Raw genomic sequence first — 27,347 nt, 5'->3', positions numbered from 1 at the left:
GTAACTGCTCCAATGCAATTTGAGTTGTGTGTAACCTTCAAACTCTACCTTCAGCTATGGATCATTATTGTGCCACCCTGCCATGTGCTGATTTTTCCCTTTCACAAAACACTTCATAGACATCAATTTTGCACATCTGAGTGCCATTAAGATTTTACAACAGCTCCATGTACTCTGAAATTTGACTACTCAAAGATTTGAAGATTTACCATTAGTGTAGAATTCAGGCAAGCCAAATTTTTGTGTGTGCTGATGTAACCAAGATCCTAGGAGGGAATACATTATTTAAAGTTTTCCTGTCTTGTAGATTTCAAAGTTGAGTTTAAATGAGTAATTAACAAAAAAAACTTCATAGTGTAGAATTGAAATCATTAAGGAAGGAACTAAATAATAAAAATATTTATGGCAAATTTACATTGTTATGTGCATGCATTAACATTTCATTTGCCTAGAATTTTCAGAGGGGTACAAATTTGAACACCTTCCCCAAACACAAAAGAACAAATATCTTTCTATTGTTAAGGTTAGAGAAATGCTAAATAATGTCAAGACTAAAATGATGGTAGTCATGATGCTTTTGCATCATTTTACTTTTATTTAAAAAAGTAAGATACATAGCATCTCGTCATCCAAACTGGCAATTAAGATCCAAAAAGTTGATTTGGGTAATGCCATTTCTAGACAGAGATTTTAAAATATTTCTCAATGCCAAACAATGATTGTTGGCACATAGCATTGAGGTGACCCCCAGCAAAAATATTTTGCCTTCATCAAGCATCTCAGACTTAAAAACAATTATTGCCATGGTTTAGGCATACAATAAAACCTTGGGACGCTAATGAAGACTTTGTATATGCAGTATCCACAAATTCTATGTTCAAGTAAGTGACATCAGAAAACAGAGAAAGATAATCAGAACCAAGCATTTCACAAGGACCTGGCATTTTTAGGCAAAATTCACTTTTGTTTGAAATTTAATGCAAATCGTGAAGATATACTGGCAAACCTAGAAGTAATTGAGTATTTCCGCTTGAAAGAAACTGCAAATTAAGCATTCTATTACACTATACCATCTAATTTCCTTAAAATATTATCTTAAGAATGAAAGATTTACAAAATATCACAGGTGTAGCAAGTGGCAACAAATCACAAAATAAAAGGGATTTTAATGATCCTAGAATGATCCAAATCTCAATTATTTCTGGATTTACTGATTATGGCTTAGTTCCACGATTCCATTTTCTGTATTTACAGATTTTTAAGGGGAAACCAGCGAATGGACTATATCCTTGGGATCCTGAGAATACAATGTCAGCGGTACATATTCCTAAATATCTATCATATCCATCCAAAACCTAATTCAGAAGTTCTCTTTTTAGTACTCTCAGACCACACTTAAGTTGGGAAATTGGGGTGGGGGTCACCAGTTTTATTTCATCACCTAAGATAAAAACATCAATAAAAAATTAATATAAATTAGGATAAAATTTAGACTCTTAATGAATAATCTACTCCATCTAAGGCCATATAATATTTAATGCAATAAAAAACTACAGCATGATCATGTATAATGCATGGTCCCTTGGGATTTGTAGCAATTAAATTTTTTTATAATAAAACTTGTGTCAAGTCTACACAGTCCCACAGATACCCTTCCCCATAATAAAAGTGCCAGGTAGGAAGTACAAGCTCTTTAGAATAATTCTCTGAAATCATTTACTCTGCATATTCCTGTATTAATACCAGGAATGACAGTGGACGGGGAAGGAGGGTTCTTGTAAACAACTAAAATGCGGGTTACAGAGACCAAAAAAAAAACAAGTAAGATGACATCACAAAAACCCTATAATCAAACTTACCTACAAGATTTGCTACACTGAAGGATGGAGTGATAGCCCAAAGGATCTCATGAAATATCACAGTGATTAACTGTTACTGCTTATCAAAGCTCACCACAGTGAAAAAATCAAAGATCACATAATTTACATGGCATATTCATGAGTTTGTACAACTTAATACAATGAAAATGTTATTTTTAACTTTTATATTAAAGGGAGACATCCTGAGTTGCAAAAAATACTGCCTAGGATATTTGAAAAAAAATCATCCCTGGCAGAAATTTTTCCCCTATATTTCAACTAGATAACTGCAGCCATGTTCTTCGTGCGCTTAATAGTTTTGAATACTTGATATTCACAGGCTGTCGATGCACATTTATGAGTTCAGAAAATAACAAAGTATTAATTCTTCCAGCATGTAAATGACAGTATGGTTGCAGTAAGAAAATGTCACTCAACATTAAAAATGAGTTCACTACAACTTGCAAATGAGAAGCATGGAAAAGGTGACATAAGCCTTTTCTCTATCTTCTTTGTACATTACTTTGGTCTGAAACTCTGTACAGAGTTTCACAACTTTTGTTGAATCAATAATCATCTTCTAATTCAAAGCAATAAGAAACAGAAATTTAGCTCTGTTTTCATAGTCCATTATGTACACAGTCATACCTAGGACATAGGATCCATTTCTGTCGAGCATGTTTTTCCAACAAATGATACTAATATCCGAGCACCCTTCCACTTTTCATTCCAATTTTCATGGAACACACTACAAATTTTTTTCGCAACACATCCATTTAAGATTCCTTAAAAAAAATAATCAAGAACATAACTTTCCTTCAGGCAAGGATTATTACCCATAAAAAACATTATAATCAAATTGCAACACAACAGTGTTTAAGTGCAAAACACAAATTCACAAATTTAACTAGCCAACAGATGTAACACCTAATTTTTAAGTCTTGAAATGAAATTTATGTACACGTTAAATTACTCATTTGATGATTTCAAAACAAGAAAAATAGTTATAATCATTAACAGTTGCTGTGTGCATAAATTTAACGACAGTTATAGGTTTACCTTATCTTAAAAATACTGAGGAAGCTAAAAGGATAACTGTTCATTCAACCTTTTATCTTCCACATACACAAATAAGATATAACTCACCAAATTCACATTGTACATTCATTTCTGAAATGTATGGAGTTTCAGGGAAAAGAAAACTTAATGCAAAATTCATAAATACATATGCATGTAGCTCTCCTTACCACTTGCTCCCAGCTAACTTCATTCCAATCATCCTCGCTTCAATTTGTGTCACTTAAATGGCCAACTCTATGGATGAGTATCCAAAAAAATGACTTCATACATTTAAGACAAAAATTAAAAACACGCAACATTTGTAATATAAGGTACAAGAGAAGAGGATGATTTCTTGATTATACTTAATACGCTTCGACCAAATAAAATGTTCCAGTCCAGACACAAAGAAACAGGTCATTGTGTGGAATTACTAGCAACAGTTGATATCAAGTGCTTTTACCACCCCAATGGCAATTTATTGTGTGGATGGCAAACTGCACATAAAGGCAGGTTGTACCAGAAGTGCAAAACGAGGTAAAAAGAAGAGTTCAATTAACTTCAACATCACTGCACACCTCAGATTCATCTCCCTCCTCCTCTTCTTCCTCTTCTTCTTCTTCCTCCTCCTCACCCCCTTCTTCCTCTTCCGAGAAGTATTCTGGTAGGGAGGGAGATATCGGCTCCTCCAAAATAGACGACGAGTTCCTTGAGAGCATCCCTTGATTATTAACCACTCCCATGTCAACAGTAACAACTCCATCATTGTTCTCAACTGCCCTTTGAACTTCCAAGTCATCTTCCAAATTGGAAGACTGACCATTGTTGGCATTGTTTGTACCTCCAGCCAACAATGGATCTTCTTTCCCAGTGCCCAACTCTAAAATGAAATAGAATGGTGAAGTGTTAAAATCAATGCAAGGGACCATTTTCAGTGAATGAATGAGCTAAGGATTTAATGAGACATCCAATTGATTTCCATCACTGAATTTTCAGGTGATTATCACTTGTCTTGCAATCAGTTTAGCCCAAATTCAAAACATCAACCAGACAAATAAAAGTAAGTATTACAGGCAGAGTTTTGAAGCATAAAAGAGGAGGGATCATGCATCAGTTTATTTTTTAAGGACTAGCAACTTTTCAGGTCTGAAGAAATATTTAATACTGTGAAATATGGTGTTCCTAGTTACTGCCTGGAGAGTGCTCTTTCCAATTTTTCTCAGATTTTACGAGATTTTTTTGAATTTCCTGGAAAATCTCCAGATTCTTCTTCAAGGCGAATTTCTTTCATTCATAATTTTTGTCGCATTTTAATTAAACCTGTGTCATAGCCATGATAGGTAGGAAAAGATCCTTAAACAGAAATATCACCCTAAACAAATAGAAATCATTCTGATGGTAACCTGAAAATCAAGGAAATCTCAGGGTAATTTGTAAATGTTAATGTAATACACAGTTATGTCATTCTTTTACGCTGATGTGCTGACAAGAGGTTGAAGGTAAAAAACTAGGGATGTCTTGGCAAACAGTCTTTAAAGTCAATAAAATAGTAAACCTTCATTGAATTTGCACCCTGGCAAAGTTCTGATTTCAAATCTAGGTTCTTGTTTCAAGGGACAGACATCTCACTTTACGATCAATAGATTGTAAAAGAATCAACTCCGATGATCATTTAATAGGATACTTAATCTCAGTATAAAAACAAATCAAATGCACACGGATCCATCAAATTATGTTCTAGCACTGCAATCTAATACTTTTTAAGGCAGGTACCTCAGCAATTTTTCAGAAACATAGAAGCATGAGATAAATAAATTTGATGTATTTTAAATGATTTTGATATTATTGGCTACACAACTACACCTCAAATTTAAAGTAGGCTACATATAAGGGTTGAGTTCAATGACCATTAATGTTAACTCATACTACAGATTCATCAATAGGTCATTAAACTATTTCAACAACTGCTTGATGGGCAAATGAATATTTGGCAACTTGCAGCTCTAATGATGGGAGCTCACATTGCATGCATGAGAAATTGTAATGTAAATTCTCACTTTAATTCATTTCTGGTCACTTGATAAGATAGATCTAGCAATAGTGAGTAAACAGGGAATGGGAGTTTTTAGCCTCCCTTCTCATAATTTCTTACAACACCACAACATTTTCAGCATTAAGATCTTGTTCCAGGAAATTAGTGTTGTCCTTAAATCTCAAGATTATTTCACCTAACAAGAATTATAAAATAATTTTATTAAAATAATATTTTCAACTTTAAAATGCCCACACTAGTTGACATGCAGTCACCCACTTCCCATGCCCTACAGGCACACAACTGCATCATTTCACATGAAGTCCCTATCCTTTGCTTGGAAGTGAGTGAAGGCAAGTTTTCTTGGGTTAATAAAAAAATATGCCAATGCAACAATTTCAGAGTGTAAAAGTCATTCGCCTTGACTGGGATTCGAACCCAGATCCCTCAATATCCGGTCGAGTGCTTTAGCCAGTTAAGCTATCGAGGCCTCCTCTTAAACTCAGAAATTTTGGGTCATTAAAGGAACAAGATGTTGTGAAAAGCTCCAAAATTTCAGATTTTAAGAGGACGCATCAATAGCTTAACTGGCTCAAGCACTCGACTGGATATTGAGGGATCTGGGTTCGCATCCCAGTCAAGGCTAATGATTTCTACACTCTGAAATTGCTGCATTGAAATACACATTAGCGGATGACTCCATTAAAAGTTACTGTTGCAGCATCTCCTGCAGTTTCTTTGGAAAAAAATATACTCATTATGTGTTAAATTGACTCTGAAGATGCAATTTAACACTGCTGATTCTGTAAGATTATGAAATATATGTCTAAGAAACCCTATTAGTGAGTAACAATGATCTAAAAATACATCAATTGACCATAGGGATATATGTAAATAATTTCACTAAATTTTCACAACAAAAATTTACTGAAAAACACTTTTCAAGAACTTAATTTTATATCTAATTTAATAAAGTATTTCTCTGCAAAGAAAACAAATGCATTTTATCCACTATTCTTTTGAAAGCAAATTAAAATTTTCAGTCCATTATGGGAACCACTATAATTAAAGCATATGTTAGACTTGAAGAGAATTTCACAGTACAATGAATGGTATTTACTAAAAAAAACAGATTTAGCTTTTATTTAACTCGGATGAATCTATTTTAAAAATAGAATTATCCCCAAGATCAAAGATAGAATATGTCAGTTTTCATTGTCTGGCAAGATTATTTTGCTTCCACTTCCAGCAAATTACAATATTAGACTCAACTCAAATTTGCTCATGTTTTAAACTTATTTCTTTGCAATCCACAAAAGCGTTAACAAAGAAAGGCCTCGGCATGACATAAATTTTAACAAATTACCCTGAGATATCCCTGATTTTCATGTTCCTTATCTAGTACGGCCCTAATTTCAATCAGGGACATTTTCCTTAGGCATAACTCATGGCTATACTTACGAGTAACATAAGCTTCCAAGGACTTTGGAATCATACTCTTTGCTTTTTGAAGATTGACATCTGAGCAGTTCCCTTTTTCCAAACCTGAAACAAAATAAATGGTTGGTGAAATTAAAATATACTGGCACATGATATGACAACTGGCAAAAATCAACAGTTACTTATGCCAGCTTCATAAAACACACACTTTAAAGGCAAGTAGGTGCCACTGTTTACAATTCCCTTCCCTTCTTGTGCCAAATGTTTCAATGTCTAACAACTTACGGGCCATCGGTGACCTTTTAATACTAGAAGTGAACCAGAATGAACTATTTGGTCAGAGAATAATAAAAGAGAGTAATCAATATAAAATTCCACCTGAAGCAAAATATTTAGGTACTTATAATAAAACCACATATGAAGACTATGCTAGCAATGGTTAATTTCATTACACAACAAACGATGGGAGATCACAAAAATACATACACATGAAGATGAACTGGATCATAAATGAGGCAGCTTATAAAATAAAGTTAACAGATTCATAAACCATTTAATTAAAATCAATTGACCATAGCACAAAGATTAGGCGTGGGTTTCAGGCCAATAACAAATGCACTCACCCAAATCCATTCCCATACGTTTAAGGACTTCAATGTCATCATGGATTTCAAATTTGTCATCAAAATTGAACAGGTACTCCCGTCTGTTTTAACGAAACAAAAATGTAAAACACAAGTTGTTAAAAAGCATGTCAAAACATTGATAACATTATTAAGAACAGAAACACTAATTTATTGGTTTTATGACAAGGTCAACCTTTGACAAATTCCAAGACACTGCGGGAGATGCCGCAACAGTAAATGCCTGTCGAATGCCTGTGACAATGTACCTGTAGGTACAGTATTTCATCACAGCATCTTGTCCCTATAAGTCCCCAAAATTTCAGAGTTTAAGAATATGCCTTGATAGCCTAACTGGCTAAAGCACTCGGCGGGACATCAAGGGATCCGAGTTTGAATCCCGGTCAAAGTGAATGATTTTTACACTCTGAAATTGTTGCATTGAAAGGTCGACCTTTACTTGGAAAAAATATTTTTACAATCTTACATGAATAATGAACTTTTATTATTATTGGAATTCTACTATTTAAGGTAGGTTTTGGTTGGATACAGCCTATAAAACTGCACAACAATAATTTACTTGCCTCTCCAAACAAAAAACAACCCGAAATCAGACAATAATGTCTCTATTCAATTCAGCATACTTCCTACCTCACTTCATTCCATCCAACCTACCTATCTGAATTCCTTCCCCTTCCTCGTTCATCTAACATCCTCCCCTATATCACAATCTTGAACAACGCACGCCCATTCAAAATGCTCTAAAACCATTTTTTCTGCTTCGTTTAGATTTCTCCCAACAATTTCCTCTCCTTCCCCACCAAACCAAGCACTTACATGTTTTCCTTTTCTATCCATTTCACTTTTTTCACCCTTCTACACACCCACATTTCAAAAGCCTACAATCTACATGCAGAATATTGCACTATTAACAATGTTTCTATTCCATATAAAACCATAATCCAAGTCAAAGTTTTGATTAGCCCTTTCCTTAACATCCTTAATCAACATTCCCGTCATCGATTATCTTCCTTTTGTGAAAGCTTCTTTGCCTAATGAAATTCTTTTTCTCATCCTCCTTATATTTTGACCATTTTGGTCTAAAACACTTCTAAAATTGACCAACTGTTCCACCTGCTCTAGTTAAGGAATTCCTGTTAAACATTTAACTTTGCCTTTTCTTTCTCGATAACCAAAAGCCCTTGATTTACTTACATTTATTCCCATCCCACACATATCGCATTGACCTTTCAATCCAATCAGCAGAGTTTTCAACCCTTCGGCTGGCTGACAAACCAAAGCTTGGTCATGAACAATTATAACTGATTTTATGAATTCCCCACCGATTTTCATTCCTATCTCATTCTTCCCATGCCTCTTTATTCATTTCCTCCACATTTACTTGGAAGAGCACAGGTGATAATGGACAACCTTGCCTTACTAATACTATTACTCCATTGTTATTATTTAACTTATTCACGAGGGCGATTTGAAAAGTACAGTCTCCTATTTTTTCATGAAAATCACATTAATTCTGAACTTTGTGTACATCGTTGGAAAGGCTGAGCATTTAGCTATTTTTCTACATAGTCGCCTTGATGATCAATCACTTTTTGCATCCTTGTAACCAGCTTTTTAATACCAGTGCCATACCTTCCTCCCGCCGTGCCACGAAGCATTGGGCAAAAGCTCCAGCACCAGTCATTGTGCTCCTTACTTAATACTTGTATGGAACAGAAGTTTTATTTTCAACAGGAAGCACCACCAACAGCTTGATGGTCTAGCCATGAGCTTCTTAACTTTCCCCAATACTGGTGGACATTTAAATTGACAACTTTGAACACTGCCTATTCTCCTCTGAGCATCCACTCACGAAGAGTGAGGTACAATGGTACTGATATGTTAATTATGCGTTTTGTGTGGGGAGATGAATGGAGAGGCAATTGAATACTTTTTGGAATGTTTAAATTTACTAGGTGAAAATATCAATTTCAAATTTGAAAGAGAAAGTCCAGGAACTCCAAATTATTTGGCTTGGTGTATGTAGAGCAATAGTGGAAGTTTGATTTATCCATACTAAGAAAAGAGGGCTATACTGGCCAAGTGATAAATTTCAATTTAAGACACCACATTTCACAGAAACTGGCTGCCTCACACCCAATGAAAGACATACAAGTATTATGTAGAATTTCCATGTCGATCTCAAACAATTACAAGGAACTACAGACCATAATAAAAACGATGGAAGACCATGGCTAGTTATAATTTAGTGTACTCACTCTACAGATGGAAACAAACACACATAGCCAAGAAAGGAATTTATAAGGCTGCAACTGGACAAGAAAAAGGGCCCAATTCTAATTGGAGGAGGCTCCCTTTCATAGGTGCACTATCACTCAACATTCAAAGACTGCTCCCCAAGAAGGAAGTAAAAGCAATGTTTTATAACAGATGCACACTCAACAACATACTGGAGACAAACAAAGATCAAGTAGGCAATTCAATGGAAAGCAGTGTGCACGAACTTTGTTGCAATCACTGCAATGGTGTTTACATTGGATATACTTCATACACGAGACATGTCACAACTTGCCAAAAATTTATTGGAAAACAAACACCACGGTGATTTCAAACTCCAGGTATTGCTCTTAGAAGGAGTAGGGCCAGGGTTACATAGTCTGTAGGAGTGAAAGATATTGTTAAAGGGGAATTATTGTTGAATGAGTTATTGTACCCTACTGGTTCCCCCCTACTCCACTTTCCAAACACCAACGCTTGTTCTTTCCCTTCCCCCACTTACACTCAAAACACTCTCTGGACTAACCACATCCTAACTTTCCAAACACAACTTCCCTAATTTCTTTGGAATGTGTCCTGCGTTGCACTACTTTGTATCTTTGACTCCTCCTTTGATCTCCCTATTCTCTCCTTACCCCCTTGAAATAGTACATACACAATGCGACATCCTGTGGCCTTTTAACCTAATGACACTGTGCATCAGCAAATCCATGATATTGAAATAAAATAAATTGTGCATTACGGAATGGCATAGTTCTTTTTTTCCACCATTCCTAGGAACGTCATCTTCAGGTGCAGACATACAGGCGACCAACATATATATACCCTTAGACCGGGGGATGGGAAGGGGGGAGGAAAATTGGGAGGAAGGAAAGAAAAAAAAGGGGGGGGCTGGAGAGAAGGATGGTGGGGGAGGGGGTTGGGCAAGGCGCGCTTGTGGGTGGAGAGCCAGGCGGAATAGAATGAGTGGGTAATGGAGGGCCGTGGGAGAGGGGGGGGGGGGGGGAAGGAGTCCCTACCGGATTATCCCTTTACTGGGAGTCCCCAGCGGGGGGGAAGGTTGTGGACTTTTTAGGTTCACTATGGACATCTCGGAGGGAAAGGTTAAGGAGAGGGGAATGGGAGGTGTACAATAGGTCATTAACAATAATTTTTTCCTTGGAGCGAACATATTTTAAAATCTCCAGTTGCTCTAAAGCGTCAAGTCTATACCCTTTCTTCTCAACATGTAATATTTCTAGCTGAAAGGCACTCTGGTGGTGGTTGTCCAGCAAATGTTTAGCAAAATTCGAAGATGGCTTTTGGTTCCGCACACAGGCCTGGTGTTCCTTCACTCGCGTACAGAATTTCCTTCCTGTTTGACCCACGTACACTGCATCACACTCACAACGTTACATATACACACCGCTCTTTTCTCCTTCTAAAATTTTGTCCTTTGCGAGTGAGAGCAGGTTTTTAAGGCTTGATTTATTATAATAAGCGATTTTTAACTTATCTTTTGGTAGCAATTTGTAAATTTTTTTTCCAGGTTTCACCCAGATACAGGATTCTCCGCCATTTGGCCGAGGAATCTTGTAGTGGCTGGGATTTATAAATTCTGTCAATTGCCTGTTTTTTTATTTTATCTAAATATAGTTTATCAATTAATTTATCATCGTAGCCGTTATTACGTGCTATTAATTTAATTGTTGACAGTTCTTTCTTGAAATTGCATAGAGACAAAGGAATGCTTGTCAGTCGGTGGATCATAGAATGGAAGGCGGACATTACCCACTCATTACCCTCATTACCCACTCATTCTATTCCGCCTGGCTCTCCACCCACAAGCGCGCCTTGCCCAACCCCCTCCCCCACCATCCTCCTCCCCAGCCCCCCCTTTTTTATCTTTCCTTCCCCCCAATTTTCCTCCCCCCCCCTTTCCCCCCCCCCCCGGTCTAAGGGTATATATATGTTGGTCGCCTGTATGTCTGCACCTGAAGATGACGTTGTACGTCGAAACCCGGGTCGTGCGTTTGTGAAATAAATCTGTGGAATTACTAAGTATTATTTTATCCGCTTAAGAATGAACCGATTCCATAAAATAACGCCTGAAACCATCGATTATATTCCTAGGAAGGCTAGAAAAAGTGAGGTAGAAGAATAGATTTTGCAGAGAAATCCAAAAGAGGCAGGAATGGTGAATACAGTGCGTTTTGGCTGGTGATGAGATGTTGAGGAATATGATACAGGGGAGAATGTTGATTAAGCATGGCAGGGATAGAAATAAGATAGGCAAGAACAGAATTTAAAGGAAAGAACTATGTGTAATTGTTTTGGGAGGGTTAACAGTAATTTCAGAGGTGAGGTGGTGTTTTTCTAGAGGAGGTAGAGTAATGTATTGTTGCATAATGTTACGGTCTGTTAGTATCAAAAACCTACCTTGAACGGTAGAATCCCAATAATAAAAGTATCAATACAATGAATACAGCAATGGGTGTATATGCTACGATATTTCCAAACTAGTCTTTGAAAGCAGAAATAAAAAACTTAGCTCCTAAGTGTATTATCTTAGTAGAATACCAAATACTTTCAACCTCTTGAGGGCTGCATAATACAAGGATTTATCTTTCAGACAGATATATTTCATAGAAACAATTATTTCTCCTCCAATGCTCCACTGGGAGCATTAGAGAAGATGGGGGTTTTACCACATTCTATAAATTCTAAGACAATGATTATGTTTAGAGAATAGAAATTAGGTATGAGCTCACTTGTCATTTGATATACTGCAATCAATCACAGTATTTTTGCTTGTGCTGACGATAATGAAGGGAAGCTGGATTGCGGAGTTTGGAGGGGGTGGGTTTCCACCTTGGAGTTTTTCTGCCTCCCTATTCCTCTCCACCAAGTTCTTAAATGCTATTTGCTGTGGAAAAACAACCAAAAATTTAGATGATATTCAGTAAAAACACAAGAAAGAAATATAAATTCAGGGCTTCATTCCTTGAGACATACAGGGTCATGAATTGTGATAACCACTTACTTCTCAATACACTTTCCCAAAGCACATGCCCTTTCTTAATTTTAATGACAGAGTCCATATTTTTTGTTTCATTTTAAAGGTAAATTTTAAACTGTTGCTTAATGTTTAATTATGATAAGAGAAGAAAGCAGTTTCTAACAATATAAGGAGACTACTACTACTGTGTGCTTCAAATTGAAATCCTAACAAGTAAACAAAACATCTTTAAGGAAAATTTATTCCACCTATCAGAAACTGTGTCCATATTATCATAAAATAAAGGTTCCACTGCACATCCAAATATTTTTTCCCAAAATAAATCAGCAATATTGAACCTAACAAAGCATTTACATCTTAACAGATAGACTGCTGCGCATTATATCATTTAATTTTATAAAATTTAGCATACCTGTATTATGAGGTCATGTAAATGACGAGTCTTCTGACGAATTCTATCAAGTCGCCTTTTCCTATCAATTTCAAGGGCACGGCATTCTTGAAGAGAATTTGTAGGAAGACCTAACCATCGAATTTCCTTTTTCTCCTTCGATATAATACTCATCGCCATCAGCACATTTAGGGCATCATACACCCTCCTTCGAATGTTTTTCTGATCATACTGTTAGAGAAAGATTTTCACAGAATTAATAAAATTACAGGTTACTCAGGTTCTCATAAAATATACTTGATAATTTACAAATAAAAGAAATTAAGAACAGAATTATCTATTTAAATACTACAAATGAAAAATTCAAAATAACCAATTGCAACCAAGAACTTGATGAAATTTAGGCATGGAGTATTCTTACATAGCCTAAAATGATCAGCATTATTTAATCAACTATATTAAATTAAAAATTACAATAAAATGTCTAATTTGTTTTCTATTTTAAGATAATCTGTCACGCATTACACTCGCCAAGGCAGTATGACATCAAATGAAGCAAGCTACCTGATCAGATGCTGCTGACATGGACACTGGATTCGTGAATTCAGCCACTAGTTCATCAGCTACTTCATTGTAAGAGGTTGTACCTTTCCTGCGAACTTTTTCACAGACTTTCATTGAAAAATGCCGTAAACCTTTCCCCACCTTTTCTGTTTTACGCCGTTTACTAAAATGAATAAAAACATAATACTACGTTATTCATTGACATACGCAGCGTACAAAATTTACAATACATTTACAAAAAATTAACATGACTAAAACAGCCTTCATTCTGCAATATTTCCAGCACAGATATATTTCAACAAGTAACAGGAGCTCAGGAATATGTGTTCTCAAAATAATTACTCAAAATGATTACACTGGTGAAGCTATAAAGAATACAATGATTTCTTTAGTTATAATTTCATCTGAATCCACTGCTGTAAAGATAATGTACAGATAAAGAAAATCCATTATGCTTATTTCATATATATAACTCTTTGTGGAATCATCACAAGCTTTAAGAACTGAATTTTTAACTGTACTTAACATTAGGAAACTCACAAATAAAATACAGTGGAACTCAGAAAAACCAGAACATCACATAGTGAGCAATGCGAATAATGAGCTATTATATTGGTTCCAAAAAAGACTGACTTAACAAGAGACTTTTAGCATAACGGGAACATGGAAAAGGGAATTTCTGGAATGATGAGTGCCTACTACTTCAGTTTGTGATTAGCATTCAATCCGCTAGCAACAGGAATGTCCCCAGTGATCACTCATTTAAACTTGTGCTTAGACATTATTTGCGCAAATAATATTTTGAGGAAACTTTTAAAAAGTCACCAAGGAAAAATCTGCGACATAAAGAGAATAAAAATAACCTTAGTAACAAAAAGTAAATTCATTGAAAATTGAGAAGAATGTGTGAGTGTCGCTGATCTAGCACGCACATCAACAATTGGTCGACATCAACAATTTGCATTTTCTTCAAGAACAATGACAAGACTAAGAAGATAAATGCTTCAAAGAGAGTGACAAGAATATCTATTCAACAATAAAATATTATCATTGCTGTTGAAAGGTTACTTCTCTAATGGATGAATGAAAAGCAATTGCAATGCGACAATATTAACAAGAATATATTTTGTGAGAAGGGGAAAGTGATTTTTGCCGACCTCATGTAAAAGATGTCAAGATCATCAATGACTAAAGAAGAGTTCAAGGGGAGCCATGCAGGACTTGAGAAGTTCACGAGATGAACAGACATCCACAGCATTGTGAGGAATGGTAAAGCAGCAAGCTTTGCTTTGCAAAGGCAGCAGAGAATTTCATTGGTAACTTAAAAAAAACTCTCAAATTCTGAGGGCTACTAGCCCGAAAAGGTTTTTAATGGTGACGAGATGGGGATCTTCTGGAAGAAGACGCCAAAGGGAACCTATATTTGTACACATAACAGTAGAAGAGAATGCATTGTCCGGCCTCAAGCCAATGAAAGGCCCAAATTGCACAAATGCAAGCGACGGTTAGAAATTAAACCCATGCTTGTTTACCATACAGAAAGTTCTTAAGCCTTCAAGAACGTTTAAGTCCTAAATATCAGGCTTAATGCCATGTGGAGATCACAAGAAACTGTCGCATCTTACAATCCATATGAGGCATTGTCATAATAAGAGTGATGTTGTGAGCCAGAAATTTATTTAATGATAATTCTGAGTAGCATTTTTCAAAAATTTTGAAGCGTAGCCACTAACAAATGCTTCTAGACAGCATTCTAGTAAGAAGGAATTAGGTGTGTATCATAAATAGAAAATTATTTATTTCAATTCACGTTCACTTTTACAAATCGAGTTCGCAATCCTGGTTACTTCATTCCGCAATAGAAGAAAAAGGAAATGTGATCCACGTTCCTTAAAAATTTATATGTAATTTTATTTGAATACACTTAGTACATAATTTATTTTTTTCAGCATGGAAGGCTTTATTGTATTTTCCATTAATTTATAGGCAAAAATTCGTTTCATTTAATGAGAAATATTACAGAACCATCGTATAGAAAGAAAGAAAACACAGCAATTCCACATTTACACTTGGAAAAATTCCCCAGAGTAACAGCTAAAACAGTCTCTTATATTACAGAACCAATTATGCTCATTGTCCAATGTTCCACTGTATGCACAACATGAAATATAATGTTCCTAAGTCATAAAGTAGCTATCCTTATTTTAAACAACCCAAATATTGATTGCAATCTGCCATAAAATGTCAATCCTGGTTTGCACAATTATTGGTTAGCTTAAGTATAGTTAGAATTCTGAGTCCTTCAAAAATGTGTGAACAAGAGTTCTGAACTGAATTTTAGAATCGTTACATCATCTCTTGAAATTTTAAACATCAACAAATACAAGCCTTTCACGGAATTCAAAGATTTCTCTTCCCTTTCTAGTTACTTCAGACTGGTGGCAAATTTGAAAAACGTATGCACACCCGCATTAAATTAACATTTTCCCCACACCACCAACTTTTTAAAAAAACCCATAGGGGAAAGTTCATCTTCATTGAGCATCATTGGACTTAATGAAGGGTTTTAAATTACAAAAATTATCAGTAAAACTGCAACTCACTATTCAACCGTAAAATCATGCTCAGTTTCCTGCCTCTTTCGGCTACCACTGTGGTCCAAAATAGGAGAAATATAATTCTTTGGCATAGCAGGCTGCTGTTGCTGGTTCTGCTGTTGATGTTGCTGTGACTGAGAAACTGTCACAGCTGGCTGTGTTTGAACTACTGTAGGCTGTGCTGCTGCAGACACCACAGTTGTGCCCAAGTTGACCTGTCCTCGTGGGGTAGTTGTTCCAGTGCCCAACCCACTGACAACCACAGCAGTCGCTGTATGCAAAGATTGGGCAGTGCCTGACGCTGATGTGGCAGTGTTTAACCTCTGTGGAGATCCTAGGACCTGCAACGACTATGAATAAAAATACTTGATATGTCATATAATTTTCATTGAGAAATCCAAATAGATGGCTTTACTCAAACATCACCGAACACTGAACTGAAAATTGTGCTTTCAATTTACTTTCCATTTAAAAACTTCAAAACAGAGTTTCACCCGGCTGGCCTGCAATTTAGGTAGTTATAAGACAATTAAACCAAAAACTGAAAAATTATTGCAATAAAATCATCCCTTACATGGCCAGTAAAGACTAAGCAAGGATTATTTTTCTGGATTTAAGGCCTTTTTTTAATGACTGCAGTTTCCTACAATTTTAAATCTTTGCACAGCTAAAAAATATAATATTCTTGAAAAGGACGATGCATATAACTCAGCATTTCCATGGGTTAGAATTTTTATTGCAGACTAGTTTTGGTATACTGTAGCATCATTGAGACTAGAATGATTTTTACAACAAACATTAAATCAGGAACACTACATAACTTATACCTGTACATGACTGTTTCTACTTATATAACTCTTTTACCAACATGAACATCATGCAACGAACAGTGTCTAATACAATTCAACAATGAAATGTTAACTTCCAAAGATTGAAAAAGTTTAGATATGAAGTGAGATGGACTAATGAAAAGGGCTTGATAATGAGGATACTCTAATCAGAAATGCATTTTACAGTACACTGGGAAGTAATGCCACTTTGTTCATAAAAAAATGGGGAAGAAAACCTATGGTACAATTATGTTTGACATCAAATATTCAGGGTTAAGAAGGCCAAACATCACTACACATCATACAGACACAACAATCTCAAGTGCTATCATTGTTTATGGAGAATTATTTACCCCCAGGGAAACCATATACACATTTCAAATACAACTACTATTAGTGGCTCCTAATCAAATTTTTTTTGGGGATAACATGAAGGAGTCATTCTCATACAAATGCAAGACATTAGAATGTATCATCGAATTCTGTGTTTTCAAAACCAAAAGCCTCTTGGACATGTGTATATCCAAAGAACATATTTTTCATTATTATTATGAACGAGATGATTAGAAAGATAGACGAGAGACGGAAATGGAAGACTGCAAAGAGTAAGGTAGTATAAAGTGATAAATAATCAACTGAGATGGGAAATTAATAGAGCAAAAGAAACCTAGTGAAAGCCTCCGTGTGAGGATATGGAATGATTACAAAGGAAAGGTGGAAAAGATGCCCAGGATAGAAAGATGAAAAATCTATCATGAAGCACAAAGGGAAAACCAATCAAAAATAAGACTGGAAAGAATATGTTGATAAACTATGGTTTAGACAAACAAGGCACACGGAGAAGACAAGTTTAAACAAAAAAACAGAATACGATGTCAATAAATATACCTTACGTACGGGTATACTTCACGGTGAGATGGCAAGGCTATTATGATAATTGAAATCAAATAAGGCCATAGGAATAGATAACATTTTCATGGCACTCTCTCTCTCTTGAGAGCTTAGAAAATTATGGGAGGATGAGTTTTTATGGAATAATTGATTGCATTTACAATGGAAGAACCTGGTAAGAAAGTTTCATTAGGTCAATGTTGAAGTGGTTCTCTGGATCATCAATAAGAGCATGGAGAGCAGGGCAAATCATTACTTATGTGATGATCAGCTGGGTATCAGAAAAATGAGAAGTAAATGACAGTTTCGGGCGTAACATGGTGGAAATCCTTCATGATGAAAGAAGACACTTCACTTTTCCACATTGATTTTTTTTATTACTACCTTGGTTTCTTTACAGGATAACATCTCCAGGAGACCTGAAGATATTACGCTGTCATGAAACCTAGGTCATAATAAAAAAATTTCTACGTGGGAAGGCTGTCTGTTCATCAAGAAAGAAGTACGTGAGATGTCATTGCAGTAGTGATGCCAGTAATAGAGAGGAACATACATACAATCGCGATGCATTCGTTTGATTCCTAGTTTTCAAGAGGGTGCACGATTTGAGTGAATTGGGTAGAATTTATGAATGTGTTACAGAAAATGAGTAAATGGTGTTAGAAAGATAGGTGAGTCAGGGGTGTCCATTAATACATATGCTTTTTAGTGTATATGCAAGGACAATATTTAAAGAGGCATGAAGAAGAACTGGAAATTAGAATGAAAGTCAGTGGAGAATTTATAAGTTAAATACTAAAATATGAGTTCATAAATTAGGGAAGGTGGAAAAATTTACTTATCTTGGAGATGTTTTGAACCAAAGTGGTAGGGACAAGATGAAGGACTGCATTAGGACAGCTAAGTATCAATAGGATGGAATTGGCAACAGGAATGTAGAGTAAATATGCTAAGAAACGATTCATTAAAACTTTCACATGGAGAAGGTTTTGCATGATGAAGGAAAATGACACAGAAGCAAGATTAGAGGTATTTCAAACATGGTTGTGGAGAATAATGGAAAAGATAAAATGGAGAAAAAGGAACTAACAAAGAAGTAGTGCATGGTGGGGCGGAGAGAGGATTTTAGGGAGAAATCCAAAGAAGGGAGGAAAGGTGGCTCCAGGAGATTTTGAATTTGCAGTGGAATGTTGAAGAATATGATACAGGGGAGACCATGAGCAAGTGAGGTAGCGGAATGAAAATTACGTATTTTGGACATATTGAAGGTAGATGGAGTGTATGTAGAATTGAAGAAAAATTCATTGTAGTGGGGTGTCTGATTTTCTTGTTATGCAAGGCTAAGAAATATTGATGTTCAGTCTGTGCTCATCCAAAACTTATCTTAAACAGTAGACCACAAAAAAATAATAATTTAAATGCAACAATATTGTCTGATCTGCATTGCTGAATGTCATTCCCACAATAATGATTTTACCTCAGGAATATTGTTTTTTTCAAAGTACATCCTAGAATTCTCAAAGCTCATTGTGTAGTGGAATGACAGGTTGCATAACAAGAATCATCCAAATATTAATTCACACAGCCATTTCAGATACAGAGCAGATGGAAAATCAATAGAAAAGTATGTATTACAAAACCAAAATGTTTAAACAGAAACAGAATTATGTCATCTTCTCAATCAAAACAGTTACTCATCAATTAATATTGGATATGGACTTAGGTTATTACAAAAACAATATTAAGGCGGCACTTCAACTATACAACAGTAGCGAATGCTTTCAGAGAGTTTAAGAGTTTTTAAAGGTATCAAATGCCTTTTCATAGTAAAAATGTTTTCAAGTAATTCACCTTTTTAACTAGAAATTCTCAAAAGTTCACCTTCCCAACAGATACATGAAAAAAAATTTAAAAAAGAGCAAAAAAAGGGCTTAAAACCTTCACCATCGGTGCAGCAGTAAATTGAAGGGTCTGTGGAAGAATAGTGGCATGATGTCTTTCTGTGCCTAGTCCCTTCAATGGAGATCCTTTCAAAGGGCTTGCAGTTGCCTGGATTGGAATGGTGACCACCTGGGGAGGCCCTGAAGGGAAAATACAAACAATAATGACTGTTCACTGAACATAGCTTACTCGGGAATAAAACAGAACATACACTGATACAGGAATAAAAGGAAAACTAAATTATAACTTAATTACATAAATTATCAACTCTATACATGTATATACACATATACTGACACCATGTATACTTACTTGCTCCAGCAGTTTTTGTGCCTTGTATTCCAAGAGTCCTAAGAACTGTAGCCTACAAAAAAATAAAAGAAAATATCAGAAGTCTAATTCAACCCTTTCTTCATCACAATATGTTTTACCTCGACTCATTCAAACCCTTAGGCTGTATGTAAAATGAAAAAAATAATTCCCAATCTATACAGCCCATCTTAATGATGTTCTTTCAAAGCAGTTTAAGTTAACTAAACTATTACGTGGATAGACTTGTCAACTTGGGTTAATATTTATTCCTAATTTTCTACAAAGGATCTATTGCTTAACAATTTTCCGGCACCACAATATGTCAGTATAAAACCACCCCATCATATAGAATTTGATTAAAGATATCAGCAAATTGTAAAAAAACAACAAAAGATATAAGTTTGAAGACTGAAGATACAAATCCTAATCAAGAATACTTAACAAATAGTGCAACAGCATAAGAATTGGTTATCTTATATACAGTACACATCAGTGCATGTTACCTTGTCACATTGAGTGGCTAGCTATGGAATCATGCCAGATGACTATGACATCATGTTTTTAGATTTGCAGCATAATCACTTAAAGAGCATGGAGGTCAACATTCTTACCTTTAATTTTTAAATGGTACTTGAGATTAGAGATGGAAAAAATATTTAACTGCTGCATCTGGTTAGCATAAAAGTGCATGTTCCACTGAATTTACCACTTTGCTTTTTGGATTCATCAGCAGCTGATATAATTTTTCAGCATAACAAAAAAGGATGGACCTAACTTTTTTCACAAAGATAGAATATGTGACTGGGACAACATCCATGAACTTTGGCATATTCTCATTTCCTGCACTATTCAAAAAAATATTACTCTCCATAAACACAGTACATCCTAAAAGATAGCCTGGAAAGTGATTTTCTGAGGCAATTAAGGATTTTTCTATTTCCAATTGCCAAGGTTTGCTGGCCACTCAATTCCATTAATAAATAAAATAATATGAGAATAATAATAAAATAACAAAAAAACCATAAACACAGTGATCAATCAAAAGGTTGGTCTAGTAGGTGAAGGTAGAGTTCACCCACTACAAATCCTGATAGCATGTGAAATTCACACATCAGGGTAGGGGGAAGGCAGGGGGCAGTGCCACCTATGGTTTCTCAGGAAGATCTTGTACCCAAAAAAATCACGTGGCAGAGGAGAAGCTGAGAGTGCCCAGATGACATCTGTGTCTACCCTGTAATTTGGTGAGTTCATCTTAGACCCAAGAAAGGCTCACTAAAACTGATACCAAGAGAACTATGGTATGGAAGGTCACTTCACATCATGAAAAAACAAACAGTCAGGCAATTCTCAAACCTATGTAAGGAGTGAAAAAAATATTTTGCCAAATGGTGCTTCAATGCTCTCTTCAGAATATTAAGATTTTCCAGCCCAAGTTCCAGTGAACTGCTGCACTTCTACTAATAAACACTGAGCATGTTCCTAAATACCAATACTTTAAACAAAATTTTTCAATTGTCTAATATGCTGTTTTAAAAAATTATCATGGTTCAATACATCTACATCTACATAATACCCCGCAAGCCACCGCAAGGGCGTGTGGCGGGGTATTACTTCAATAACAGTGAGACATGAAACATGTACCACAGAATATATTGTTGCACTAGTTTTGCCTATTACGACATCTACTGGTAGATAGACAAACTTTCCAGGGGTATCTATCTATATTTCAATCCTGAAAAGTGCAGGGAGAGATGGGGAAGATAATCCAAGAGATAAGAGATGGGGGAGATAGAATGAAAAGATAGTCACTGACTATGCTCTCTAGTGCTTAACATTACTTGTTTGAAGATAGCAGAGGTTTTTGTAGTCGTAATGGGGAAATACCTTCACAAGAATAAACATGAGGTTTATTTATACAACAAAAGCCTCTACTAATGCCTTGGAAATGCCAAGTACAATGATGAGGTATAACACCAATAGGTGCATTATGCAAAGAGGAATATATCATTAAAATCAGTCTAATGGCTGGAAATCTCAAAACCATGCTGAATGATAGCCATCACTCACACCATTTTGCAACAAATGAATTCCAGTTAGCAAAATACTTCCAGGAGAATGGATATTTCAGTGATTGTGATGCCAAACAATGTGGAACACATGCACTGGGGTTAGAGACAGTCTTCCATTAGAATTTTAACCTGCCTTTGAGAACTTCTATTCCCATTCTCCCACTCGGATCCCATGGTTTATCTAACCTATCATGCTACCATTTCAATCCAAGCTAGAAATAAATAAATATATATATATACTTTATATAGCACCCAAAGGAGTTGCTACTTTACATGAGGATGTCATAATTGCCAAAATTAGTCTTAAAATAAAACCTGCTGAGTGGAATAGTTTTTTTCAAATATTTTTATACTGCATAATAACTTCCCTGCCCACGCAACTCCCATATATTTCACAAATTCTATTCAAGTTTCATCTGCACCAGCAGATTCCTGGTATTATGACTTTATTTACAGGGGAGTGTTTTTTAAGGAGCTGATTGGCAAGAAGGTAACCAACTAATCATCGGGAGTTCAGCATAGTTTTGTGATAGTATAGCACAGATTGTGGGCTGTGGTAATCCAGGGGTTAGAGCGTTAGACTGCTGATCAGATGGGCTTGGGTTCGATTCCCAGTCAAGGAGCTCTGGGCACCTGCAGCTCCACCCAAGCTATGTGATTTTTTGTGTAATAGGTCTTCCTGGGAAACCATAACTGGCACAGGGAAAGGCATTGCCCCCCCTACCCTGATGTATGAATTTCACACGCCATCAGGCTTAGTACTGGGCGAACTCTACCATCACCTACCAAACCGACCTTCGGGTTGATTACTTTGTTTATGGTACAGATTATGTTTGCACTTCATTAAGTATTTGAGAAATGGATGGCTGTGCAAAATAGTTCATTTTACTGAGGTCTTATAGAGGCCATATTACAGAATAGAGAGAGGGAAGATGTTCAGAGAATATGGAATGAATGAACAATTACTGAATATTATAAAAATAATCCTTGATAATAGTAAAACATGGGTGAATAAGATGGTTTGAATTCATATTCCATAAAACAAGCATGTGTACTTTTACCATCGCTATTCAATGCAAATGCACCAATTCCTACTCTATTAGCACATAATGCAGTATAGTTGGCTTTGACCTGAGAAGACCTACTAGGAGCATTGGACAGCATCAGTGAGGCAGCAGAAAGAATTATTAATGGCAAATGCACTCAAACTGAAGTAAGTGTGACTGAAGAAAATGGGATGAATAATTGCACAGCAAATGTTTGTGGAAAGAAATGACTGGGTTTTGAAAAAAGGTAGAATGGATGTACCAATAGAAAAAATGCATATGCATTATTAGGTTCACTCATGTTGAAAGAATGGGCAAGAGTTTAATAACCAAAGAGATGTGTGTGAGACGAGAAAGATTTGAGAAGAAGGGGTAAACCTATTAAGTTATTAGTGAAAGTGGCAACAGAGATTAAGAATGAGGAATAACAGTTAACAAGAAGATTCGGGAACAATCCGTGCATGAAATTAGTGAAAGGGAACAGCAGGGCAGAATGTTTGAATATGGTAATACATATTATTACATATGTGGGGGAATAATTAAATTATCATGGGACAATGTGCACAAAGAGTCTCTACTATTTTGTCAGAGTAAACAATTGTGCGTAAAACAAAGTTAAAAAATAGAAAATAACAAATATTTCACAAACTAATACACTTGAGCCATGATTTCTAAATCAGTTTCAGCAAAAGTGCATAAGGAATTTAATGTTTGATTTACAAAACCTAAAGGATGGAAGGATGATACAAATGCATGCATGACAAAAAAAGTAATAAATGTCACCACTTTTAAAGGATACTGGGTAAAGACAGAAACTTGTATTCTCAACATCTACATAAATTGACTTGAACAAATTAAGCAACAGCATTTAACATAACTAGGTATGTCTGGGAGGTTGAAGACTGAAGATATGTCAGGGAGGCCAAGTCATGCCGGCCTGAAATACCATCAGCCTTCTACACAAGCAATAAAGAATGTGACTGAGGTTGAAGCCACCATTAAATAAATGGCCATTTGTTACCAAAATTACTAAAAATCCACTGTAATTACTCATTTTTGGAATACGAGGTTCAAAATTATTACAATGAGCACCATTAGACAACAACCTACGTGATCAAAAGTACTACGGCACAAAAGGAAAAACACTAAGTTTCTGAAAACTCAATCAAATTCTGTCATTTATTCATCCATTTTATAAACTTGGTAAAACTTGCACATGACAAAACAAGTTTCGAAGATAGCCCTCACTGCATTAACGAAAAGTAAAAAAATTAACAGGGGCACAAACATTTCATGAGATAGTTTTTGCTCTAACCCTAATTGACTTACAACTCCACTTACGCATTATCAATTTTATAAAGACCTTATTATTGCAAGGTTAATCGTCGTACAATTGATAAAATCAGATAATCTCTCTTCGTTTTCAGTATTTCTTTACATAAGTCGACATTTACTAATATTTTAGAAAACCGGGCCCTCAAGCCAAGCTCGGAAATTAGACATTTTATACTTCAAACAAGTTATCGAAGTTTTACGAATGTTATAACCTCATTGAATAGTCTGCCGTTGGAGTAACAAAACCCTAATTACCACATTAAAGAAATTTGAGAATAATGCCTCTCCTCGTTCAAATGCGATTAAACGTTAATTAACAATTACAATAAGAAATTTCAATTCTCAAAAATATAATACTTATTAATCGAAGGTAATAAAATGTGCTCATTACGATGAACAAACAATTAACTTCAATTAGGCATGAGAATGAAATGGAAATCGCCGCATTTAAACCGTCGCCTCGATGTAAACACGAAATTACTGAGCAATCAGTGTTCCTACTTCCGCGATATTAGCTGTCTTGTCGTTGAGATCAATTTCCACCTCAGAGCAAGATTACGAAGAGAAATGTATCTTTAAACAATTTCTTCTTCGGCGTAATAATTATCCACAATGAATGAAAACTTAAATCAGGTTCCCATCACGCTGACGACGCCGACTTTTCTTCTAATATTTACAAATATGTGAGCTTCCGACTGGTCCATTAAGCATGGCAATTACTATACCCAAAAAACGCGATGTTTTTATCTCAATAATTTTTATTTATAAAAACAACGGATAAACAAGCATCAAAGTTTCATTCACTTCCATAACATTCGTCGCAAGTAAGATATTTTAATGGACAAATGCAAGATATCCATTAGATAACGAGCCCGAATATGAATACTCAGCAGGATGTAAAACATACGCCATCCCCTTCTTAGAGAGGACCACCTGGTACCTCATCCCACTGAACCTGAGCTCATAACCCCTCCCTTCAAGGTGAAGCGCTCCAGCTATCATGCCATCTCACAATTTCGACCATCTGCTAAAAAATAGCGCTACTCTAGCGACACAAATTATAATAGTATTTTAAAATGCAAATAAAATTCTCTATTCATCTTTACAACACATGAAACTGCTGCCTATTCGAAACCAGATATGAAAAACAATTGAAGTAAGATTTCGGTTACAAAACGAGCGTATGTAACTGGTACTTACGCTTAACACAAAAAAACACGCACTCCTCACTCGTAATGTTTCAAAAAAATGTCACAATCAGCTATTCCCATCAATGAAATACGTTTGGGCCAGAAATATTGCTTACTAGCGGTTGGAATGCGCACACTAATCAAGGGGAATGAATTTTCTCGTGACCCAAATCTAAATAAGTAAAGAAATGATAGCTAAAACAAATATCCACACGATTATGGCAAATTTTACTGATTAATGCTCTTCCAGCACCTTTCACTACCACGTAGCGTCTTTGGGAACAAATGGATCCACTACATTTTGCGGTCACATCGAACGCAAGCATGAATACTATAAAAACACTGGCACACCTTTGTCTCAGTCCAGTTACTGAATTAAAAATATTGTCAACTTCACACAAGATGTTCACAAATCTAGAGCCATCCACAAATGCAAATCAAACCACTTCATGTGAGTTTCCTCACCTCTGTTTCGCTAATTCATTTAGTCACATGCAAATAGACAAAAACACATTACCGGTCCAACATCCTGTCCAGGAGTTTTGAAGTAAACTTTGGGGGTTGAAATAGTAAGAGGTTTACTAGTTGTTGCCTGGACTACTTTATATACTTGGGGTTGACCTGTAAACCAAAACAATTCAAGAAATTGAATACATGCCATTCCTAATTTACAAAAATGGAATATTTTCAGGACAACTATTCTTTACAAATAGTATATGTATAAACAATCAAAATATGCACTTCTTTCCAATAGAAGTGCGACTAAGAAAGAATGCTGTCAGTTTCTTTAAATGTGGTGAACGGGGAATCAGACTATTAATACCATTACGCAGATAGTAACCTAAATTTAATCAACTGCTCTTTTTCTTTCAAGTCATGGTCACTAATTGTCAAATGTATATTATGAATACAAGGATCAACAGTGTCAAATGATATGAAGTGCTGATAAAGACAATGAACGACTCCATTCAAGAGAAAATAATCCAAAAAAAGTCCTGCTACTTTTAAAACGGTATTTCAAAGAGCCCCCCCCCCATGAAATTACAAGTTAGATTACAATCAATGACATATTAGCAGTAAATCTGAATTACATGGCAATACCAACATTAATAATACGATAATGGAGGAGCCATGTAAACAGATGAAAGGATAGCCATAAGGAAAATACCACCGAAATATTTCAAATCACTTATTACATGTAATATGACATAACCACAATTACTATTTCTACAGCTTTTCCCAAAGAGAGCTCGGACGTTACTCTCGAATAATTTAACTATTTTAGAAACGCCGATAAACGTATGACGTTACCTTCAAATAACAAAATTTACCTACCACAATAAATAAAAACAGCATTGGTCACATACACACGCAATACTATTTATAAATTAAGAAATAAATTTGATGTCACTTCAGAGCAATGGTACGTTGTACGAGTACTTTCTTTAATGATTTTTCTTACCGTTCGCATCATGAATCAAAAAATTCAAAGTGTTGCCTTGTTGAGCCATTTTCTTTATGTTTTCTTTCAATTTCTTGTAACCTTGGTCCCTTGGGTTGCAGCTTATTTCTTCGTCTGTAGTGATGCCTACAAACACAGTATCAGACAGACCTCTCCTTTAAGATCAAAATGGCGACGACGAAATCCCGACATTTCTTTCTCCGATATAAACTTTAAGCAGAGCCAGGGATGCCTTTTAACTATTCATCTACATAGTGGAACCATTCAGCTTCACTTACAAACACCAAACAGATTCAGAAAATCGGCTGATAAAAGTAAATGATATTGGTAAAATCTACGATTTCTAGCACCTCCTCCTGAGATGAGCTTGGCGGCGGGCACAAAGCTAAACAGCTGATTGGTTAGAGAAT

The 27,347-nt window shown here is 35.7% G+C and overlaps 1 protein-coding gene across 2 annotated transcripts; it reads right to left on the bottom strand.

Annotated features, from left to right (window-relative positions):
• Nucleotides 1-596: 596 nt before the first annotated feature.
• Nucleotides 597-27,298, bottom strand: Dp (transcription factor Dp). Of its 2 annotated transcripts, none has more exons than XM_071598143.1 (11): nt 26,938-27,298; nt 25,993-26,096; nt 19,836-19,887; nt 19,521-19,663; nt 15,868-16,211; nt 13,265-13,427; nt 12,722-12,931; nt 12,062-12,216; nt 7,014-7,096; nt 6,412-6,495; nt 597-3,798 (listed from the first exon to the last, which is right to left on the bottom strand). In XM_071598143.1, exons 1-11 carry the CDS (start codon nt 26,984-26,986, stop codon nt 3,470-3,472), a joined length of 1,716 nt encoding a protein of 571 aa, XP_071454244.1. In that variant the 5' UTR covers nt 26,987-27,298; the 3' UTR covers nt 597-3,469. The 2 variants fall into 2 exon arrangements, with proteins under 2 accessions (XP_071454244.1, XP_071454245.1); XM_071598144.1 differs by having other exon boundaries at nt 19,527-19,663.
• Between the last annotated feature and the right edge of the window lie 49 nt (nt 27,299-27,347).

The sequence above is a fragment of the Hetaerina americana genome, unplaced genomic scaffold (assembly GCF_022747635.1).
Source record: "Hetaerina americana unplaced genomic scaffold, ioHetAmer1.1.p SCAF_9, whole genome shotgun sequence".
In the NCBI taxonomy this organism is placed as follows: domain Eukaryota; kingdom Metazoa; phylum Arthropoda; class Insecta; order Odonata; family Calopterygidae; genus Hetaerina; species Hetaerina americana.
This window is presented reverse-complemented; position numbering and strand designations above follow the sequence as displayed.

Excerpts from the sequence above, each read along its gene's own strand:
- Dp (XM_071598143.1), bottom strand. The coding sequence starts at position 26,986 with ATGGCTCAACAAGGCAACACTTTGAATTTTTTGATTCATGATGCGAAC. Across the intron at positions 16,212-19,520 it reads CTGCTGCACCGATGGTGAAG|TCGTTGCAGGTCCTAGGATC; the intron begins GTTTTAAGCCCT and ends TTTTATTCATAG. Across the intron at positions 7,097-12,061 it reads TGCAGTATATCAAATGACAA|ACGGGAGTACCTGTTCAATT; the intron begins GTGAGCTCATAC and ends TCGTTAAAACAG.